Source organism: Hylobates moloch, unplaced genomic scaffold, assembly GCF_009828535.3.
Source record: "Hylobates moloch isolate HMO894 unplaced genomic scaffold, HMol_V3 SCAFFOLD_13, whole genome shotgun sequence".
Classification (NCBI taxonomy): Eukaryota; Metazoa; Chordata; class Mammalia; order Primates; family Hylobatidae; genus Hylobates; species Hylobates moloch.
The window spans coordinates 47,997,198-48,016,588 of NW_026652288.1; the positions used below are offsets into that span (position 1 = coordinate 47,997,198).

At 46.7% G+C, this 19,391-nt stretch overlaps 1 protein-coding gene across 1 annotated transcript in view; it reads left to right on the plus strand.

The window, feature by feature from the left end:
- RDH16 (retinol dehydrogenase 16) overlaps positions 1-11,232 on the plus strand; it is a 33,395-nt gene extending 22,163 nt beyond the window's left edge. Inside the window, exons 2-5 of the mRNA XM_032173331.2 lie at positions 5,194-5,534; positions 7,501-7,759; positions 9,672-9,835; positions 10,416-11,232. Coding sequence (XP_032029222.1) covers positions 5,222-5,534; positions 7,501-7,759; positions 9,672-9,835; positions 10,416-10,633 — 954 coding nt within the window. The 5' untranslated portion in view covers positions 5,194-5,221 and the 3' untranslated portion in view covers positions 10,634-11,232. The remainder of the gene's footprint in view (positions 1-5,193; positions 5,535-7,500; positions 7,760-9,671; positions 9,836-10,415) is intronic.
- Positions 11,233-19,391: the final 8,159 nt, after the last annotated feature.

Genomic DNA, 19,391 nt, shown 5'->3' on the forward strand with positions numbered 1-19,391 from the left:
TCTCTCATGATTTGGCTCTCTGTTTGTCTGTTATTGCTGTATAAGAATGCTTGTGATTTTTGCACATTGATTTTGTATCCTGAGACTTTGCTGAAGTTGCTTATCAGCTTAAGGAGATTTTGGGCTGAGATGATGGGGTTTTCTAGATACACAATCATGTCATCTGCAAACAGGGACAATTTGACTTCCTCTTTTCCTAATTGAATGCCCTTTATTTCCTTCTCCTGCCTGATTGCCCTGGCCAGAACTTCCAACACTATGTTGAATAGGAGTGGTGAGAGAGGGTATCCCTGTCTTGTGCCAGTTTTCAAAGGGAATGCTTCCAGTTTTTGTCCATTCTGTATGATATTGGCTGTGGGTTTGTCATAGATAGCTCTTATTATTTTGAGATACATCCCATCAATACCTAATTTATTGAGAGTTTTTAGCATGAAGGGCTGTTGAATTTTGTCGAAGGCCTTTTCTGCACCTATTGAGATAATCATGTGGTTTTTGTCTTTGGTTCTGTTTATATGCTGGATTACGTTTATTGATTTTCATATGTTGAACCAGCCTTGCATCCCAGGGATGAAGCCAACTTGATCATGGTGGATAAGCTTTTTGATGTGCTGCTGGATTCGGTTTGCCAGTATGTTATTGAGGATTTTTGCATCAATGTTCATCAAGGATATTGGTCTAAAATTCTCTTTTTTTGTTGTGCCTCTGCCAGGCTTTGGTATCAGGATGATGCTGGCCTCATAAAATGAGTTAAGGAGGATTCTCTCTTTTTCTATTGATTGGAATAGTTTTGGAAGGAATGGTACCAGCTCCTCCTTGTACCTCTGGTAGAATTCCACTGTGAATCCATCTGGTCCTGGACTTTTTTGGGTTGGTAAGCTATTAATTATTGCCTCAATTTCAGAGCCTGTTATTGATCTATTCAGAGATTCCACTTCTTCCTGGTTTAGTCTTGGGAGAGTGTATGTGTCAAGGAATTTATCCATTTCTTCTAGATTTTCTAGTTTATTTGTGTAGAGGGGTTTATAGTATTCTCTGATGGTAGTTTGTATTTCTGTGGGATCGGTGGTGATATCCCATTTGTCATTTTTTATTGAGTCCATTTGATTTTTCTCTCTTTTCTTCTTTATTAGTCTTGGTAGCAGTCTATCAATTTTGTTGATCTTTTCAAAAAACCAGCTCCTGGATTCCTTGATTTTTTGAAGGGTTTTTTGTGTCTCTATTTCCTTCAGTTCTGCTCTGATCTTAGTTATTTCTTGCCTTCTGCTAGCTTTTGAATGTGTTTGCTCTTGCTTCTCTAGTTCTTTTAATTGTGATGTTAGGGTGTAAATTTTAGATCTTTCCTGCTTTCTATTGTGGGCATTTAGTGCTATAAATTTCCCTCTACACACTGCTTTGAATGTGTCCCAGAGATTCTGGTATGTTGTGTCTTTGTTCTTGTTGGTTTCAAAGAACATCTTTATTTCTGCCTTCATTTCGTTATGTACCCAGTAGTCATTCAGGAGCAGGTTGTTCAGTTTCCATGTAGTTGAGTGGTTTTGAGTGAGTTTCTTAATCCTGAGTTCTAGTCTGATTGCACTGTGGTCTGAGAGACAGTTTGTTATAATTTCTGTTCTTTTACATTTGCTGAGGAGTGCTTAACTTCCAACTATGTGGTCAACAGTTTGTTGTGATTTCTTTTCTTTTACATTTGCTGAGGAGTGCTTTACTTCCAACTATGTGGTCAATTTTGGAATAAGTGTGATGTGGTGCTGAGAATAATGTATATTCTGCTGATTTGGGGTGGAGAGTTCTGTAGATGTCTATTAGGTCAGCTTGGTGCAGAGCTGAGTTCAAGTCCTGGATATCCTTTTTAACCTTCTGTCTCATTGATCTGTCTAATATTGACAGTGGGTTGTTAAAATCTCCCATTATTATTGGGGAGTCTAAGTCTCTTTGTAGGTTTCTAAAGACTTGCTTTATGAATCTGGGTGCTCCTGTATTGGGTGCATATATATTTAGGATAGTTAGCTCTTCTTTTTGAATTGATCCCTTTACTATTATGTAATGGCCTTCTTTGTCACTTTTGATCTTTGATGGTTTAAAATCTGTGTTATCAGAGAGTAGGATTGCAATCCCTGCTTTTTTTTTTTTTCTTTTTTTGCTTTCTATTTGCTTGGTGGATCTTCTCCATCCCTTTATTTTGAGCCTATGTGTGTCTCTGCATGTGAGATGTGTCTCCTGAATAGAGCACATTGATGGGTCTTGACTCTTTATCTAATTTGCCAGTCTGTGTCTTTTAATTGGGGCATTTAGCCCATTTACATTTAAGGTTAATATTGTTATGTGTGAATTTGATCCTGTCATTATGATGTTAGCTGGTTATTTTGCTCATTAGTTGATGCAGTTTCTTCCTAGCATCGATGGTCTTTACAATTTGGCATGTTTTTGCAGTGGCTGGTACTGGTTGTTTCTTTCTATGTTTAGTGCTTCCTTCAGGAGCTCTTGTAAGGCAGGCCTGGTGGTCACAAAATCTCTCAGCATTTGCTTGTCTGTAAAGAATTGTATTTCTCCTTCACTTATGAAGCTTAGCTTGGCTGGATATGAAATTCTGAGTTGAAAATTCTTTTCTTTAAGAATGTTGAATATTGGTCCCCACTCTCTTCTGGCTTGTAGAGTTTCTGCTGAGAGATCCATTATTAGTCTGATGGGCTTCCCTTTGTGGATAACTCTACCTTTCTCTCTGGCTGCCCTTAACATTTTTTCCTTCATTTCAACCTTGGCAAATATGACAATTATGTGTCTTAGGGTTCCTCTTCTTGAGGAGTATCTTTGTGGTGTTCTCTGTATTTCCCGAATTTGAATGTTGGCCTGCCTTGCTAGATTGGGGAAGTTCTCCTGGATAATAACCTGAAGAGTATTTTCCAACTTGGTTTCATTCTCCCCATCACTTTCAGGTACACCAGTCAAACGTAGGTTTGGTTTTTTCACATAGTTCCATATTTCTTGGAGGCTTTGTTCATTTCTTTTTCTCTTTTTTCTCCAAACTTCTCTTCTCACTTCATTTCATTAATTTGATCTCCAATCACTGATATTCTTTCTTCCACTTGATCAAATCGGCTATTGAAGCTTGTGCATGCATCCTGTAGTTCTCATGCCATGGTTTTCAGCTCCATCAGGTCATTTAAGGACTTATCTACACTATTTATTCTAGTTAGCCATTCATCTAATCTTTTTTCAAGATTGTTAGCTTCCTTGTGATGGGTTCCAACATCCTCCTTTAGCTCGGAGAATTTTGTTACTACTGACCTTCTGAAGCCTACTTCTGCCAACTCATCAAAGTCATTCTTCATCCAGCTTTTTTCTGTTCCTGGTGAGGAGCTGCAATCCTTTGGAGGAGAAGAGGCAGTCTGTTGTTTTTAATTTTCAGCTTTTCTGCTCTGGTTTCTCCCCATCTTTGTGGTTTTATCTACCTTTGGTGTTTGATGTTGGTGACCTACAGATGGGGTTTTGGTGTGGATGTCCTTTTTGTTGATTTTGAGCTATTCCTTTCTGTTTGTTAGTTTTCCTTCAAACAGGTTCCTCAGCTGCAGGTCTGTTGGAGTTTGCTGGAGGTCCACTCCAGATCCTGTTTGCCTGTGTGTCACCAGCAGAGGCTGCAGAACAGCAAATATTGTTGCCTGATCCTTCCTCTGGAAGCTTTGTCCCAGAGGGGCACCCACCTGTATGAGATGTCAGTCGGCCCCTACTGGAAGGTGTCTCCCAGTTAGTCTACACAGGATTCAGGGACCCATTTGAGAAGGCAGTCTGTCTGTTCTAAGAGCTCAAACACCATGCTGGGAGAACCACTGCTCTCTTCAGTGCTGTCAGACAGGGATGTTTAAGTCTGCAGAGGCTCCTGCTGCCTTTTGTTCAGCTATGCACTGCCCCCAGAGGTGGAGTCTATAGAGGCAGCAAGCCTTGCCTTGCTGCGGTGGGCTCTGCCCAGTTTGAGCTGCCCAGCTGCTTTGCTTTCCTACTCAACCCTCAGCAATGGTGAATGACCCTCCTCCTGCCAGGCTGCTGCTTTGCAGGTTGATCTCAGACTACTGCACTAGCAGTGAGCAAGGCTCTGTGGGAATGGGACCTGCCAAACCAGGCAAGGGATATAATCTCCTGGTGTGCCATTTGCTAAGACCATTGGAAAAGTACAGTATTTGAGCAGGAGTGTCTTGTTTTTCCAGGTACAGTCTGTCACGGCTTCCCTTGTCTAGGAAAGGGAAATCCTCTGACCTCTTACACTTCCTGGGTGAGGCAATGCCCTGCCCTGCTTCAGCTCACCCTCCGTGGGCTGCATGCACTGTCCAACCAGTCCCAATGAGATGAACTAGGTAGCTCAGCTAGAAATGCAGAAATCACCCATTTTCTGCATCAGTCACACTGGGAGCTGCAGACTGGAGCTGTTCCAATTTTTCCATCATCTCCCTGCTTTCTTTACTGCTGAGGTTGGATTCCCCCTGTGGGATCCTGCAATCCTTCTGCCCCAAAAAACTATTATAGCAGGAGGGAACCTGTTCCTGCTCACTCTTTACCTTCTCCTTCTCATCCTAGAGAGCCTGACCGTGCCCTAGTTTTCTGAGGAGTGATTGATTCTGGGGTGCGGAGCAGGATGAGGAAACTCAGGCTCAGAGAGGGATTTCCACCTAATGTGCCTGGAAACCATGTGTAGCTACCCAATAAGGCCTTTCTATGTTCAGAAGGTCATGGACCAGGGGTGTTGGTATAGGAGCTTTGTAGAGACAGTTTTGACCCCTGTACTTAGAGCAGAGGGGTGTGTTTGCCATGGAGAGTGTGTGTGGGCAGCTGTGTGTGAGCCTGTGTGGGCTCTGTGTGTGTTCCTGTGTGAATATATGTGTGTGCTCCTTCATGGACACAGCATGCATGTAGTGGGCAGAGCAAGGCAGAGAGAAATCAGGAGACTAGGGACACATTGCTGAGTGATAGTATCTTCCTACTGGGCAGAACTTGAGGTGTGCAAAGGTGTGCATGAGTACTGCAAAAACAGTTCAAAGAGCAGAGAGGTGGGGCCAGAATAAATATGTTGCAGAAAGGCAGTCATAGGGGAGGAAAGTGAGGATTCCCTGCCAAAATGCTTGAGGGCTTCCCTGCCTACCACAGCCCTCTGTGTTCTTAAATCCTCCTGTCTGAACAGAGATCAGACTCTGGTTTCCCCCACAGCCTGTCTGTGTCTGTCCTCTGCAAAGCCATGTGGCTCTACCTGGCAGTTTTCGTGGGCCTGTACTACCTTCTGCACTGGTACCGGGAGAGGCAGGTGCTGACCCACCTGAGAGATAAGTATGTGTTCATCACGGGCTGTGACTCTGGCTTCGGGAAACTGCTGGCCAGACAGCTGGACGCACGAGGCTTGCGGGTGCTGGCTGCGTGTCTGACAGAGAAAGGAGCCGAGCAGCTGAGGGGCCAGACTTCAGACAGGCTGGAGACGGTGACCCTGGATGTCACCAAAACAGAGAGCGTTGCTGCAGCCGCCCAGTGGGTGAAGGAGTGCGTGGGAGACAAAGGTAACCACCCAGGTTTCTCAAGTCTGTCTGTGTCTTCCCTCTGTGTGAAGGGACCACCTCCTGTCTGCTCCCTGGGAAGATTTCTACAGTGTCTTTCCAGGTTGAAGTAACAGTAACTTTCTAATATTTCTCACTTATCAGGCTGGCCTGAGCCCCGTATCTTTTCAATCCTTAACCTCTCCCGACATTGGACGTGTCTAGTCTTGGGGAGAGTTTGCCCTGATGAGATTTTCTCTCCAGAATTCCTCTCTATCCTCTCCCTCTTGTCTAAGCAGAAGTCATAGATTGTTTGATGCTAAGAGCCTGGGTGAGAGATCTGGAGACTTGCTGGAGCATGGTTGAGAAGGGAGCACAGGGCTGCAAGTATGCACAGAGGCTGTGCCTGTGCTGGAGCCGGGCTCATGTTCCCAGCACTTTACCTTGTTCTTGCTAGGGCCCATCAGCATCCACTGAGAGCTACGATCATCTCCATCTTCAGAGGAGAGTATCAACATAAGGACTGCTTAAGGAAGGCAGAACTAGTAAGGGGTTACTTTTTCTTTCTTCTTTTCACTACACTAATTCATCTGTCTTATTATACAGGAAGAAAGAAACATGGATTTATTTTATGTAACAATAAATGCAGAATATGATCTTTGTGGAAAACACTGAAAAGAATAAAGATGAAAACAAAAGTTTCCCTGAAATTGTCATCCACACATAAGTCCTTTTTACAATTATACATAATGAGGATTTTATATTTTGTTCTTAGTTTCAGTCACCTTAAATTCTCTGGAGAAGATGAACATTTTTCCACCATAATGACCGTTTTTATAAAATTATATTTAATTATTTAGAATACTGTATCCTTCCAATAGCCTTACCTATGTAATCCATACTGAGTGGTTGGATATGAAATTCTTTCCTGCTTTTTATCATCATAAATGTCATCTTGGTGGACTTTTATTTGCCAACATCTCTATAAGTGCGAGTATTGATTGGATTCTCAAAAATGAGATGTCTGAGTAGAGGAATCTGCATTTGCATCAGGGCAGGGCCTGTTATTGAGCAGGGGACGGATTCATATGCCTGGGCCAACCCTTCCAGATCAACAACTGCCACCCCCTGCCTGGACTCAAGGGACCCTGTGCTCCTGCCCCCTAGCTCTGTGGGTTGAAAACTCTATTGACTTGAAGTCCTGGGGATTGTTTATTTGCATCTTCCAGAGAGGTTTTCCCAGAGCTGGGTGAACTTGGGACTAAAGGGAAGGATGAAGAGTAGGCTTCTGATGCAGTAGGAGGAGAGGGTGACATTTTCTGGGGCAGAGGGTGGAGTCTGTGTACTGAGTGGGGTGATGCAACCTTGCTTTCTTCCCAAAGCCTGTGCATTGGAATTCCCCCGTGCTTTCTATAAAAATGTTACTGATGCAGGATGTTTCAAGACCAGTGCCCTGAGGTCAAACACAGGATGTTCTCTGGGTTCCCCCAAGCCTAGGATTTCAGGTCTGTCTCTTTCTCTCTTCCCTCTCTCCCTCTTTCTTGTCTCTTATTCCATCAACAGATAGTTGCTGGACAATCACTATATAAGGTGTTAGCATACCTGAAAATGCAGCTGAATGTCTGTAATGTCTGCAACATTCATGTTTAACTAACCAAACATTGATCTTCATGTTTCCAGACTAATGCATGGACAATAGTTCTTTAACATGATTTCATGCAATCCTTAAATAGGGGTAATAGCTTATTGTCTTTCAGGCAGTAGGCTGGTCCATGAAGAGTAAATGGAGAAAGACCTGGGTTTTGTGGCCCACTAGCTGCTGAATGCCCAGCCCCCACCCCTGCAGATACTGTGGTGTTTGTTATACCCTCCTCCCCGTCCCGCACCTGTCGTTCTGCCTTCAATTTATTGGGATGTGATTTGCACCCTAACTCTGTCCACCTGCACAGGCACAACACAGTGATGCTCTCTCATCTTCCCACTGTCCCAGGACTCTGGGGCCTGGTGAATAATGCTGGCATCTCCTTGCCCACGGCCCCCAATGAGTTGCTCACCAAGCAGGACTTTGTGACCATACTGGACGTGAACTTGTTGGGGGTGATTGATGTGACTCTGAGCCTGCTGCCCTTAGTGAGGAAGGCCAGGGGCCGTGTGGTCAACGTCTCCAGTGTCATGGGCCGGGTGCCACTTTTTGGTGGAGGCTACTGCATCTCCAAGTATGGCGTGGAAGCCTTCTCTGACTCCCTCAGGTATGGGTCTGGGACGGGGCCCCCCCTAGTCTTCCTGCTCCTGTCCTGGTGGGGAGGTCTTCTCCAGGGAGTTCCCTGAATCCCAGCCTTTAAGGCCCTTTCATGAGATCCCTCTCTGTCTTCATGTGTGACACTCTCATCTTCCTCTTTCTGGATTGGGCTGGCTATTCACTGGGAAGCACCTTCCTGAGGGCGACAGGAGGGGCCCCAGGTCAGAGAGTTTCTTGAACGATACCTCTTCCCTGGATAGATCTCTTGGTCAGAAACTGCCAGAGGCAGAATTGGACCTGGATCTTTGGCTTCAGATCCTGCCAAGAGGAACACAGTACTAAGGTTACCAAGCCCAGGACAGGGGAACACTGTGTATCAATGACTAATCCCAGGGAAGGACCCTAAACACTTCTTCCCATTGCACCTTGGTATTGGAGCCACAAAGGCAGACCAGGCAGTCAGCGCTGGATGGAAGAATGCTTTGCACCCTAGAGAAGGAGCAGAGAAAGATCAGCTACAACAGTGTGTGTTGGTCCCCTGGCCAGGGAGGCTTTCCCAGCAGCTGACACTGGGCATGTGGCTTGCTCACACCTTTCTCTTGCTGTAGTAGAAGGACCCCAACCCCTCCTCCCTGGAATCTGAAATACTTGTAAACCTGGGGCATGCCTTAGGCCCGCGGACACACACAAGCTGATGCAGACACAAGAGCACTCACCGAGTCAGAAACAGGGAAAGATATTTCCACACCAGGAGATGGGTGCCTGGCTTTGGGGCTCTTCCTCTCTAGGGAAAGAAATCCTTCAAGCCCTGAGGCCATTCCTTCGTGGCTCTCTGGGGCCCAAAGACAGCATGCAGGAGATGGTCTTTCCCAGCAGAATTCATGTCCAGAGCTCCTTTGATGATGCGCAGAGCATCTGAGTCCACACAACAGACACTTTAGGCCCTTGTCCAAGTGGCCAAAAATCCGTTCTTAATCAACAACAACGTTTTGCCTGTGACCTAAAACTTGATACCTGGGAGAGGGACAAGAGATCTAGAATCAACTGCCAATGCTTATAATGTTGGTGACCAAGTCAACCTTGCTGGCCATGGTACCCACCTGAGTTGGGGAGAGTCCTGGAGATTCCGTCTGAGCTGGGGATTGAAAACTCAAGCTGGAGATTGAGAACTCCATCTGGCAGCCCGGTAAGGAAGGCTGGGAAAGGCTCCTAGATGAAGGAATGCCATCAGCCCAGGCCCCGGGTGAGCATTAGCCACCTGCATGTACTGCAGAGTTCTCTTCTGGTGAAGATCAAGGCCAAGCCTGGTGGGGGATGCTGGGCAGGTGGTCACAGGTGGGCTCCTTGAGGGCCTGTGGGCCCTGGACAGGAGTTGTGGCACATGCTGTTGGCAGTGGAACCCCCCAAAAAAGGGATTTGCTCAGGGGAGCTCCTTGGTCCAATCAGCTTCTAGACTCCCACTGACTGTAGGAAGCCCAGTGGTTGTAAGTGTGGGGAGCCAGATTGAAGACAGATGCTTCTTAGAGGACAGCTGCCATCACCCAGCTCAGAGGCCAGGGAGATTCCTGGGGCAGGAAAACGAGGGAGGGGACTGAGGACTGGAGAGGAGGCAAAATGTGGGAATTGTGGTGATCCACTGGATATGAGGGACATAGGAGGAGACAGCACTAAGGTGCTGCCTTGCTTTGGAATTGGTAGGATTTAGGGCTAGTAAGCTCAAGTGTGTAAAATATGGGAACTCCATATAGAGGGAATGTCACCATGATGATTATGACCCCTTGATTGCTGGAAATTAAATATTCCCAGCTTTCTATCTCACCCATTGTCCTCATATGTTGTGATATCATAGTTTTACTGTTATTGTTTGTGTTTTACTTTCCAAGACCCCCGAAGTTTTTCCCCTCTGCTTCTCTGTCTTGCAGGAGGGAACTCTCCTACTTTGGGGTGAAGGTGGCTATGATTGAACCTGGCTATTTCAAGACTGCTGTGACCAGTAAGGAGAGATTCTTAAAGAGCTTCCTGGAGATTTGGGACCGGTCCAGTCCAGAGGTCAAGGAGGTCTATGGCGAGAAGTTTGTTGCAGACTGTGAGTAAGCTGTGGACAGTGGGGAGAGAAGCAAACCCTTGTGTGGAATCCCTGGTCTACCATTGGTGTCTGAAGGGCATTAGAGTTTGATCCCCAGGCTCTCCCTTCCCCACAAAGTGGAGACCTTTAGCCCCATTTCCACGATGGGTGCTGTGTGGCCAACTGGTCATGAAAAGCAAGTGTCCAGGCTTCTCAGATCTTGGGACCAGTCTCTATCTGAACCCATCATTATTGAGGAACAAAGTGAAGCCAGAAAGGGAAGACATTGGTGGCGGATCACAAGCTGGCATTAGAGACAGCTTGTTTTTATGTGCTGAGACTTCTACTGTGGGTGGAGACCATCATTTATGCAGTCCAGATATTCCCAAAGAGAGACAGACATGACTTAATGTGGGACACTTGCTACTTTCACATGGATGGGCTCCAACTCAGGGAATTTGGATAAAAGAGATTTGAGGCATTGCTTGACTGGGGGTTGTGGGGTGGCATGAGTTCTTAGACCCTTTCCACTCTAAGTTGAATCCAAAGCAGGAGCGGTTAGGGGTGGAAATATATATGGATTATTTCTGATTCTTAACAGATAAGAAATCAGCTGAACAAATGGAGCTGAAGTGCACACAGGATCTGTCCTTGGTGACCAACTGCATGGAGCATGCGCTGATTGCCTGCCACCCGCGCACTCGCTACTCAGCTGGCTGGGATGCCAAGCTTCTCTACCTCCCCATGAGCTACATGCCCACCTTCCTGGTGGATGCCATTATATACTGGAGCTCTCCAAGTCCAGCCAAGGCTCTATGAAGCCAAGGCTTGGATGCATGGTTGCATGGATTTGGGGTGTGCTATGAGGGGTGATGTATCATTGGGAGAGATATAAAGTGGAGGGAGGGAGCTGTCAGGTCAGTAGGGCACCAATCCCACCTCCTTCATTACCTCCTGGCCATGATTCTCCTGGGAGATAATTCTGCTCTCTGGAGATGTTGGTAGGAAAGTTTCAAGTTACACAGCTGAGAAACAGGGACCAAATAGTGCTCCTGGGTGCACTGTCACCGTGGGTGGCCACTCAAGGTTCCAAGCCTCTTGGGCCATCCTTGGGCTAACAACTGGGGTGGGTGTGAGCAGGTGGAAGGAGCCTCAGCCCATGCCATTACCTCCTGCTTCCTTATCAGGCTGTGTGTTAATTCTGGGCCAGTCTACACTCTCCCACAGGGTGGAAATGGCCTCAAGGATGTGAGGGCACCCCTCCTCTGAAGATCCCTGTACATGTGGTGTTGGGACCAGAACTATTATGGAGCCCCATAGGCCTCAGGAGTCATCCCAGAAGCCGTGGCTGGGAGGTGGTGTCCTAAGTAAGGATCTGTGCAGAGGACAAATAAATCAGTTTTTGATTTGTCTTGAAAGCATGGACTTCCTTTGACTCTTTTGATGTTGAAAAAGTTGATAGTTTCACTCATGTGCAGTGATTTGAATGTTCTTGTGAAGCTCCACTTGGATTCCAGACACATGAGATTGCAATCCCTCTCTGAGTCTGGGTTCCCACCTTTGCTCAGCACCCAGAGTCACTCCATCCAGGAAGTCAGGTCACTGTCAGCCTCTCTAGGACTAGAAGTCAAAGGCAGAAAAGAGTGAACAGGAATAGATCCCCTCCTAATATTGAATTCTCTGCTAGATGGAGAACAAGATCCCAACGGGGAAGTCTGATCTTAGAGGCAAAGAAAGGGGAAAAAGAGAAACGGGGATGGGAACTCCCAAGCTGCTCGGAGGGAGTAATGGAATGACTTACACAAGCGGCTGTCAGAGTTTTTACATTTTCACTCCTGAAGATGCCCTTTCCCTAGATTTTGGTGGCCTTGGGGAGCAGTGGCAGGAAGAGGCAGGTACCTTCCTGAATATCAGGGGATGAGAGGCATGGCCTGAGAATGGATCTGAAGAGAGAAGATGGACTATCCCTGCCCCCTCCCAGCCCTTGTTGCCACCAAGGTGAGAGGCAATTGTTTTCTTTCCAGGGGGTTCTGGAGTAGCCTGGAGTCACAGAAATAGACCCAAGGACAAGAGAGCAAGGCAACCTCAACAGCCATATTGACAGGCAGGCCTCAGATCCCTTCCCTGGGGCAACTGAAGCCTCCTCCCCTCACCTGTGCCCTCTCTGTGGCCCTTAGTGACTGACCCTCACTTTAAAGTCATTGCACCTGCCCTGTGTCATCCCTCAGGTCCCCCACCATATCCCAACACTGCCACTCCTCCAGTGACAGGGAGTGAGTCACTGCTGGACTCATCTTTCATATTTTCCCTCCCTTTGTTGAGCCCCTGCTGTGTGCTGGACAGAAATTCCCTTGAATGACCTGGTCCTCATCCTCAATGTCTTCCGTTTTCTGATGATGTCGCAAGTGTGGACTCAACACAGAAAGCATTAGGGGAAAGGGGTGTAGAATCCTGGACTCAACACAAATTGTAGTTGGGAGGTAACTCCCCGGGATTCTCATTTTTCTTTCTTCAGGATAAAAGTCTAGGATATGGAGTCTTTAGGAAGCCCCATGTTGTTTAACAAATCAATGTTTATTGTAGAAACAGAGATTGAGATCAGATGTTGCAGGGCCACTGAATTTAAAACACACAATGAGGCCTGGCATGGTGACTCATGCCTGTAATCCTAGCACTTTGGTAGGCTGAGGTGGGTGGATTACCTGAGCTCAGGAGTTAGGGACCAGTCTGGGCAATATGGTGAAACCTGGTCTCTATTAAAAATACAAAAAATTAGCTGGGTGTGTTGGTGTATGCCTATGTTACAGCTACTTGGGAGGCTGAGGTAAGTGGATCGCTTGAGCCTGGGAGACGAAGGTTGCAGTGAGCTGAGATTGTGCCACTGCACTCCAACCTGGGTGATAGAGTGAGACTTCATCTCAAAAAACAAAACAAAATCAAACAAACAAACAAACGAAACACACACAGTGAGGAGCGGGTGGAGATAAATGGCAAAGCGGAGTGGGTGGAGATAAATGGCAGAGCAGAAGGCTTCACGGATCATTCTCTCTTCCCCACCCCACACCAGGACACCAAGTTAACAACTGTCTCTGCATCAAAAAACACCTTCATAAGAACCAACAATCAGGTGATGATAACTTTTTAACCTGGTTTTAACCTCATATTGCTGAAAGAGGCACTGAAGAGTTAGAAAAAAACAGTCGTGAATCACAGACACTACTGCTCTCTAAACCCTGGCAGTGGAGGCACGGTGCTGAGAGCATCTCTGGGTGCTGCGGGAGGGAGAACACAGCAAATGTGAGGCACTGAACTCAGTGCTATCCTGTTAGAGCAGGAAGAAAAACCAGACCAAACTCAGCTGATGTCCATCCATGGAGGGAGCATTTAAACCAGCCCTAGCCACAGGGGAATCACCGATCCCAGCAGTCCTTGACTTGAGTGCCCACAAACCTCGATACCAAGGGCTACAATGCTCCATGTCTCCAAATAAACTTAAACAGCAGTCTAGGCCATAAGAACTGCAACTCATAGGCAAGGCCTAGTGCCACAGGGGAGTCTCTGATCACAGCAAACCTAACTTGAGTGCCTGCAAACCTCGCCACCAAGGGCTACAACGCTCTGTGTCTCCAAGTAAACTTGAAAGGCAGTCTAGGCCATAAGGACTGCCCCTCATAGGCTAGGGGTAGTGCAGAACTAGGCCCAGAGGCACTGGATTGGGGGACACGTGACATATTGAGACACAAGCTGGGGCAGCAAAGGGGAACATTTGTATCACCCCTCCCCTAACCCCAGGCTTCACAGCTTGAGGTTCCAAAGGAGACCCCTTTCTTCCACTTGAGGAGAGGAGAGAGAAGAAGAGTGGGGAGGATTTCATCACTCACCTTGGATACCAGCTCAGCCACAGCAAGATAGAGCAATGATCAGAGTCAGGAGGGCTCCATTTCAATCCCTAGCTCCCATATGACATTTCTAGACAGACCCTGGGCCAGGAGGCAACCCAGTGCTTTCAAAGAAAGGACCCAGTGCTGGCAGCATTCATCACCTTCTATCTGAAGAGACCTTGGGCCCCAAATAACCAGCATTGATAGCCAGGTACTACATCAAGGACCTTGGGTGAGCCTCTGAGACTTGCTGGCTTCAGGTGAGACTTGGGACATTCCCAGCTGTGGTGGCTATGGAGAAACACCTTCTGTTTGAGAAAAGTGGAAGGAAAAGTAAAGGAGACTTTGTCTTGCACCTTAGGTGCCAGCATGGCCACAGTGGAGTGGAGCACCAAGAAGACTATTGTGGTTTGTGCTTCCAGGACTTGACTCTTGGATGGCACTTTCTGGACCCACCCTGGGCCAATGGGGAGCCCACTGACATGAATGGTGCATCCCAGGCCAGGCAGCATTCACCACAAGCTAACTTAAGAGATCTTGGGCTTTAAGGGAATATTGATGGGAGTCTAGCGGTACTCCATGTGGCCTGGGGTGGTGGTGACTATGAGGTTAGGCTCCTCTGTCTTTGGACAAGGAAGAGAAGAGTGGGAAGGATTTGTTGTGTGGAGTGAGTGCCAGCTCAACTGCAATCCAATAGAACACCAGGTACATTTCTAAGGTTTTTGACTCTAGTCCTTGATTCCTGCACAGCACTTCTGGAACCACACGGAGACTGGGGGACATCACTGCTCTGACAGAAGGACACAGGCCTAACTAGCTTTGTTATCTGCTGATTGTAGAGCCCTTGGGCCTTGAGCAAACATAGGCAGTAGCCAGGGACTGGTTACAACAGGCCTTGAGTGAGACCCAGCACTGTGGTGGCTTCAAGTCTGACCCAATGCAGTCATAGTGGTGGTGACACAGGGCTGCTTGTGTCACTCCACCCCCAGCTTTAGCTATCTCAGGACAAACACACACAGAGTTACTCTGTATGTATGGGAGAAAGTAAGGGAAGAGAACAAGAGTCTCTGCCTGATAATCCAGAGAATTCTCTCAGATCTTGTCCCAAACGTCAGGGTGGTACCTCTACGAGGTGCTGCAAGAACCATAGCATTACTGGGTGTGGGGTGCCACCTAGAGCAGATACAGATTAGATCACAACACTGAAGTTTTTCCAAGTATTTGGTAAGTCTTACAAGAAGGATGGCTACAAATAAGCCCAGACAGTGAAGACTACAATAAATACATAACTCTTCAATGCCCAGATACCAAAGAAGATCTACTAGCATCAACACCATGCAGGAAAACACGACCACTCCAAATGAACTAAATAAGGGACCAGGGACCAATCCTGGAGAAACAGATATGGGACCTTTCAAACAGAAAATTTAAAATAGCTGTGTTGAGGAAACTCAAGGAAATTCAAGGTAATATAGAGAAGAAATTTAGAATCCTATCAGAAAATTTTAACAAAGAGATTGAAATAATTAAAAAGAATCACGCAGAAATTCTGGAGCTGAAAAATGCAATTGGCACACTCAAGAATGCATCAGAGTCCCTTAACAGCAGAACTGATAAAACAGAAGAAAGAATCAGTGAACCTGAAGACAGGCCAGTTGAAAACACATAGAGGACATAAAAGAAAAAATAATAAAAAGCAATGAAGCATGCCTTCAGGATCTAGAAAATAGACTTAAAAGGGCAATTCTAAGAGTTACTGGCCTTAATGAGGAGGTAGAGAAAGAGAATATGGGGTAGAAAGTTTATTCAAAGGGATAATAACAGAGGACTTCCCAAACCTAGAGAAAGAGATCAATAGGCAAGTACAGGAGGTAATAGAACACCAAGAAGATTTAACCCAACAACGAACAACATGAAAAAGAAATTTAAAAAGTAATCCCATTTACAATAGCTACAAATAAAATTGAATACATATGAATTAACTTAATCAAAGAAGTGAAAGAGCTCTATAATGAAAACTATAAAACACTGAGGCAAAACGTTGAAGAGGACACCAAAAACTGGAAAAATAGCCTATGTTCATGGATTGGAAGAATCAATACAATATTATTAAAATGGCCATACTACCCAAAACAATGTACAGATTCAATGAAATCATTATCAAAATACCAACGACATTTTTCACAGACATAGAAAAGCAATCTAGGCTGGTGTAGAGTGTCTGGCTTTTCCAGGTGCACACTGCAAGCTCTCAGTGGATCTACCATTCTGGGGTCTGGAGGATGGTGGCCCTCTTCTCACAGCTCTGCTAGGCAGTGCCCCAGCACCCCACATTTCCCTTCCACACCGTCCTAGCAGAGGTTCTCCATGAGAGACCTGCCCCTGCAGCAAACTTCTGCCTGGACATCCAGGCATTTGCATACATGCTCTGAAATCTAGGCAGAGGTACCCAAACCCCAATTCTTGACTTCTGTGCACTGGCAGGCTCAACACCATGTGGAAGCTGCCAAAGCTTGAGGCTTGCACCCTCTGAAGCCACAGCCCAAGCTCTACATTGGTCCCTTTCAGCTGTGGCTGGAGCAGCTGGGATGCAGGGCACCAAGTCCCTAAGCTGCATACAGCACGGGGACCCTGGGACTGGCCCAGGAGACCACTTTTTCCTCCTAGGCCTCCTGGCCTATGATGGGAGGGTCTTCCGTGAAGACCTCTGACATGCCCTGGAGACATTTTCCCCATTGTCTTGGGGATTAACATTTGGCTTCTTCTTCCTTATGCAAATTTCTGTAGCCAGCTTGGATTTCTCCTCAGAAAATGAGATTTTCTTTTCTATTGCATTGTCAGGCTGCAAATTTCCTGAACTTTTATGATCTTTTTCGCTTTTAAAACTGAATGCCTTTAACAGCACCCAAATCACCTCTTGAATGCTTTGCTGCTTAGAAATTTCTTCTGCCAGATACCCTAAATCATCTCTCTCAAGTTCAGAGTTCCACAAATCTCTAGGGCAGAAGCAAAATGCTGCCAGTCTCTTTGCTAAAACGTAATGAATCACCTTTGCTCCAGTTCCCAACAAGTTCCTCATCTCTGTCTGAGAGAACCTCAGCCTGGATTTCATTGTCCATGTCATTATCAGCATTTTGGTCAAAGCCATTCAACAAGTCTCTAGAAAGTTCCAAACTTTCCCACATTTTCCTGTCTTCTTCTGAGCCCTCCAAACTGTTCCAACCTCTGCCTGTTACCCAGTTCCAAAGTAGCTTCTACATTTTGGGTGGCCTTAGAGAGCAGTGGCAGGAAGAGGCAGGTGAATTCCTGGAGGCCAGGGATGAGAGACATGACCTGAGAATGGATTTGAAGAGGAAAGTTATCCCTGCCCTCTCCCAGCCATTCTTGCCACCGAGGTGAGGAGGAATTGTTTTCTTTCCATGGATGCTGGAGTATCCTCAGGTCACAGAAATAGACCTAAGGACGAGCCAGCAAGGAGATGTCAATAGGCACTGACAGGCCCCAGGTCCCTTCCCTGGGGCAACTGAGGCCCCTGCCCCTCACCTGTGCCTTCTGTGGCCCTCAGTGACTGACCCTCACTTAAAAGTCATTGCACTTTCCCTGTGCCATCTTTCAGGTCCTCCACCATATCCCAACACACCCACTCCTCCAGTGGCAGGGAAAGGAATGGAGACTTGGAACCCACAGGAAGGAAACACCCAGGGCTGCTGGGAGGGGGAATGGCAGGACTTCCACAGTCCCCCCATGGGATCCTTCACTCCTTCTGCCCCAAAAAACTATTATAGCAGGAGAGGATCTGTTCCTGTCCACTCTTTCAGCTTCTCCTTCTCATCCTAGAAAGCCTGACCGTGACCCAGTTTTCTGAGGAGTGATTGATTCTGGGTGCTGAGCGGGATGAGGAATCTCAGGCTCAGAGAGGAATTTCCACCTAATGTGCCTGGAAACCATATGTAGCTTCCCAATAAGGTCTTTCTGTGTTCAGAAGGTCAAGGACCAGAACTGTCAGTATAGCAGCTTTGTAGAGACAGTTCTGACCCTTGTACTTAGAGCAGAGGGGTGTGTTTGCTATGGAGAGTGTGTGGGGGCTGCTGGGTGTGGGCCTGTGTCAATATACATGTTTGCACCCACATAAACATCTGTGTGGGCACAGCAATGCAGACAGAAATTTGTGGACTAGGGAAGCATTGCTGAGTCATAGTAGTTTCCTACTGGGCAGGACTTGGGGTTTGCAGCTGCATGCATGAGTACTTGCAAAGGCAGTTCAAAATAGTAGAGAGATGAAGCAAGGATAAAAAAAAAATGTTGCAGAAAGACAGTGATCAGGGAGGAAAGTGAGGACTTTCTGCCAAAATGCCTGAGGGCTTCCCTGCCTACCTCAGCCCTCTGTGTTCTTAAATCCTCCTGTCTGAACAGAGGCCAGACTCTCATTTCACCCCAGCCTACCTGGGTCTGTCCTCTGCAAAGCCATGCGGCTCTACCTGGTGGTCCTCCAGAGCCTGTACTACCTTCTGTGCTCATACCGGGAGAGGCAGGTGGTGAGCCAGCTGAGAGACAAGTTCATGTTCATCATGAGCTGTGATTCATGCTTCAGGAACCTGCTGGCCAGACAACTGGATGCACAAGGCTTGCAGGAGCTGCATGTAGGACAGAGAAGGGGACCAAGCAGCTGAGGGGCCAGACTTCAGACAGGCTGGAGACAGTGACCATGGACATCACCAAGACAGAGAGCACTGCTGCAGCTGCCCAGTGGGTGAAGGAGCGTGTGGGGGACAGAGGGAACACCTCAATCCCTCCTAGTGCCTGTTTGTTTCTCCTCTCTCTGTATCACTAGGGGAGACCTAGTGTCTGCTAACTGGGAACATTCCCAAGACTTTTATTTTTAGGGGCTTGAGCTTTCCATTTTCCAAAGCAGAAGTCCTAGAGTGGTTGTGGCTGGGCCCAGGGTTAGAGGAGTCCAGCCTGTGGTTAGAGCCCAGTCTCTGGATAATGTCGGGCCCTGATGGTTGGCATGAGACCATCGGGGATGGGGCCGGGCAGGATCCAGGCTTCTGATCTCAGCATTCTCTTACTGGTTCCTTCACACTTGTCCTTGTTGAGGTCTTTAAGATTATCTCCACTTGATTCACGAGGACACTGGGGCTTGGAGAGCTGAAGGGACTTCACATCTAACACCGAGTGATGAATCCTGTTCCTTTTGGGGAAAGAGAGATCATTGATTGCTTTGTTCTGATTGTAAATGGAAAACATGAAGAAATTATAGAACAGGATAAGATTGGATAGATAGGAGGATAAGACAGGATTTCTCATTGGAGAAATCATAGAAGAGGATGAGAGTGAAACAACATTCCCCCAATCCCAGCCTCCAGGGTTAATTTCCCTCTACTTTACACATTCTGGGGTCAGCATTTTTATCATCAAATTTCTTCCACAACATAACAATCAAGGTCTCCACATTCCAGCATGTGGAGAGGCCATAATTTGTTAAAGGGATTCTATATTGTTGAATGCCGAAGTTTGTTACCCACTTTTCCTGGCATAAGTAACATCTCAGTAATGATTCTCTACCAAGGTTTGTTGACAGGCTTAGCAGTGCTATTCAACAAAAGTAAAATTATTGAATCAAAGAATCCTCATTTCTTTAAGTCTAGGAAAGGTTTCTGAGTAGGGGAAGGGCTACCATTGCAGGCCTTATTGTT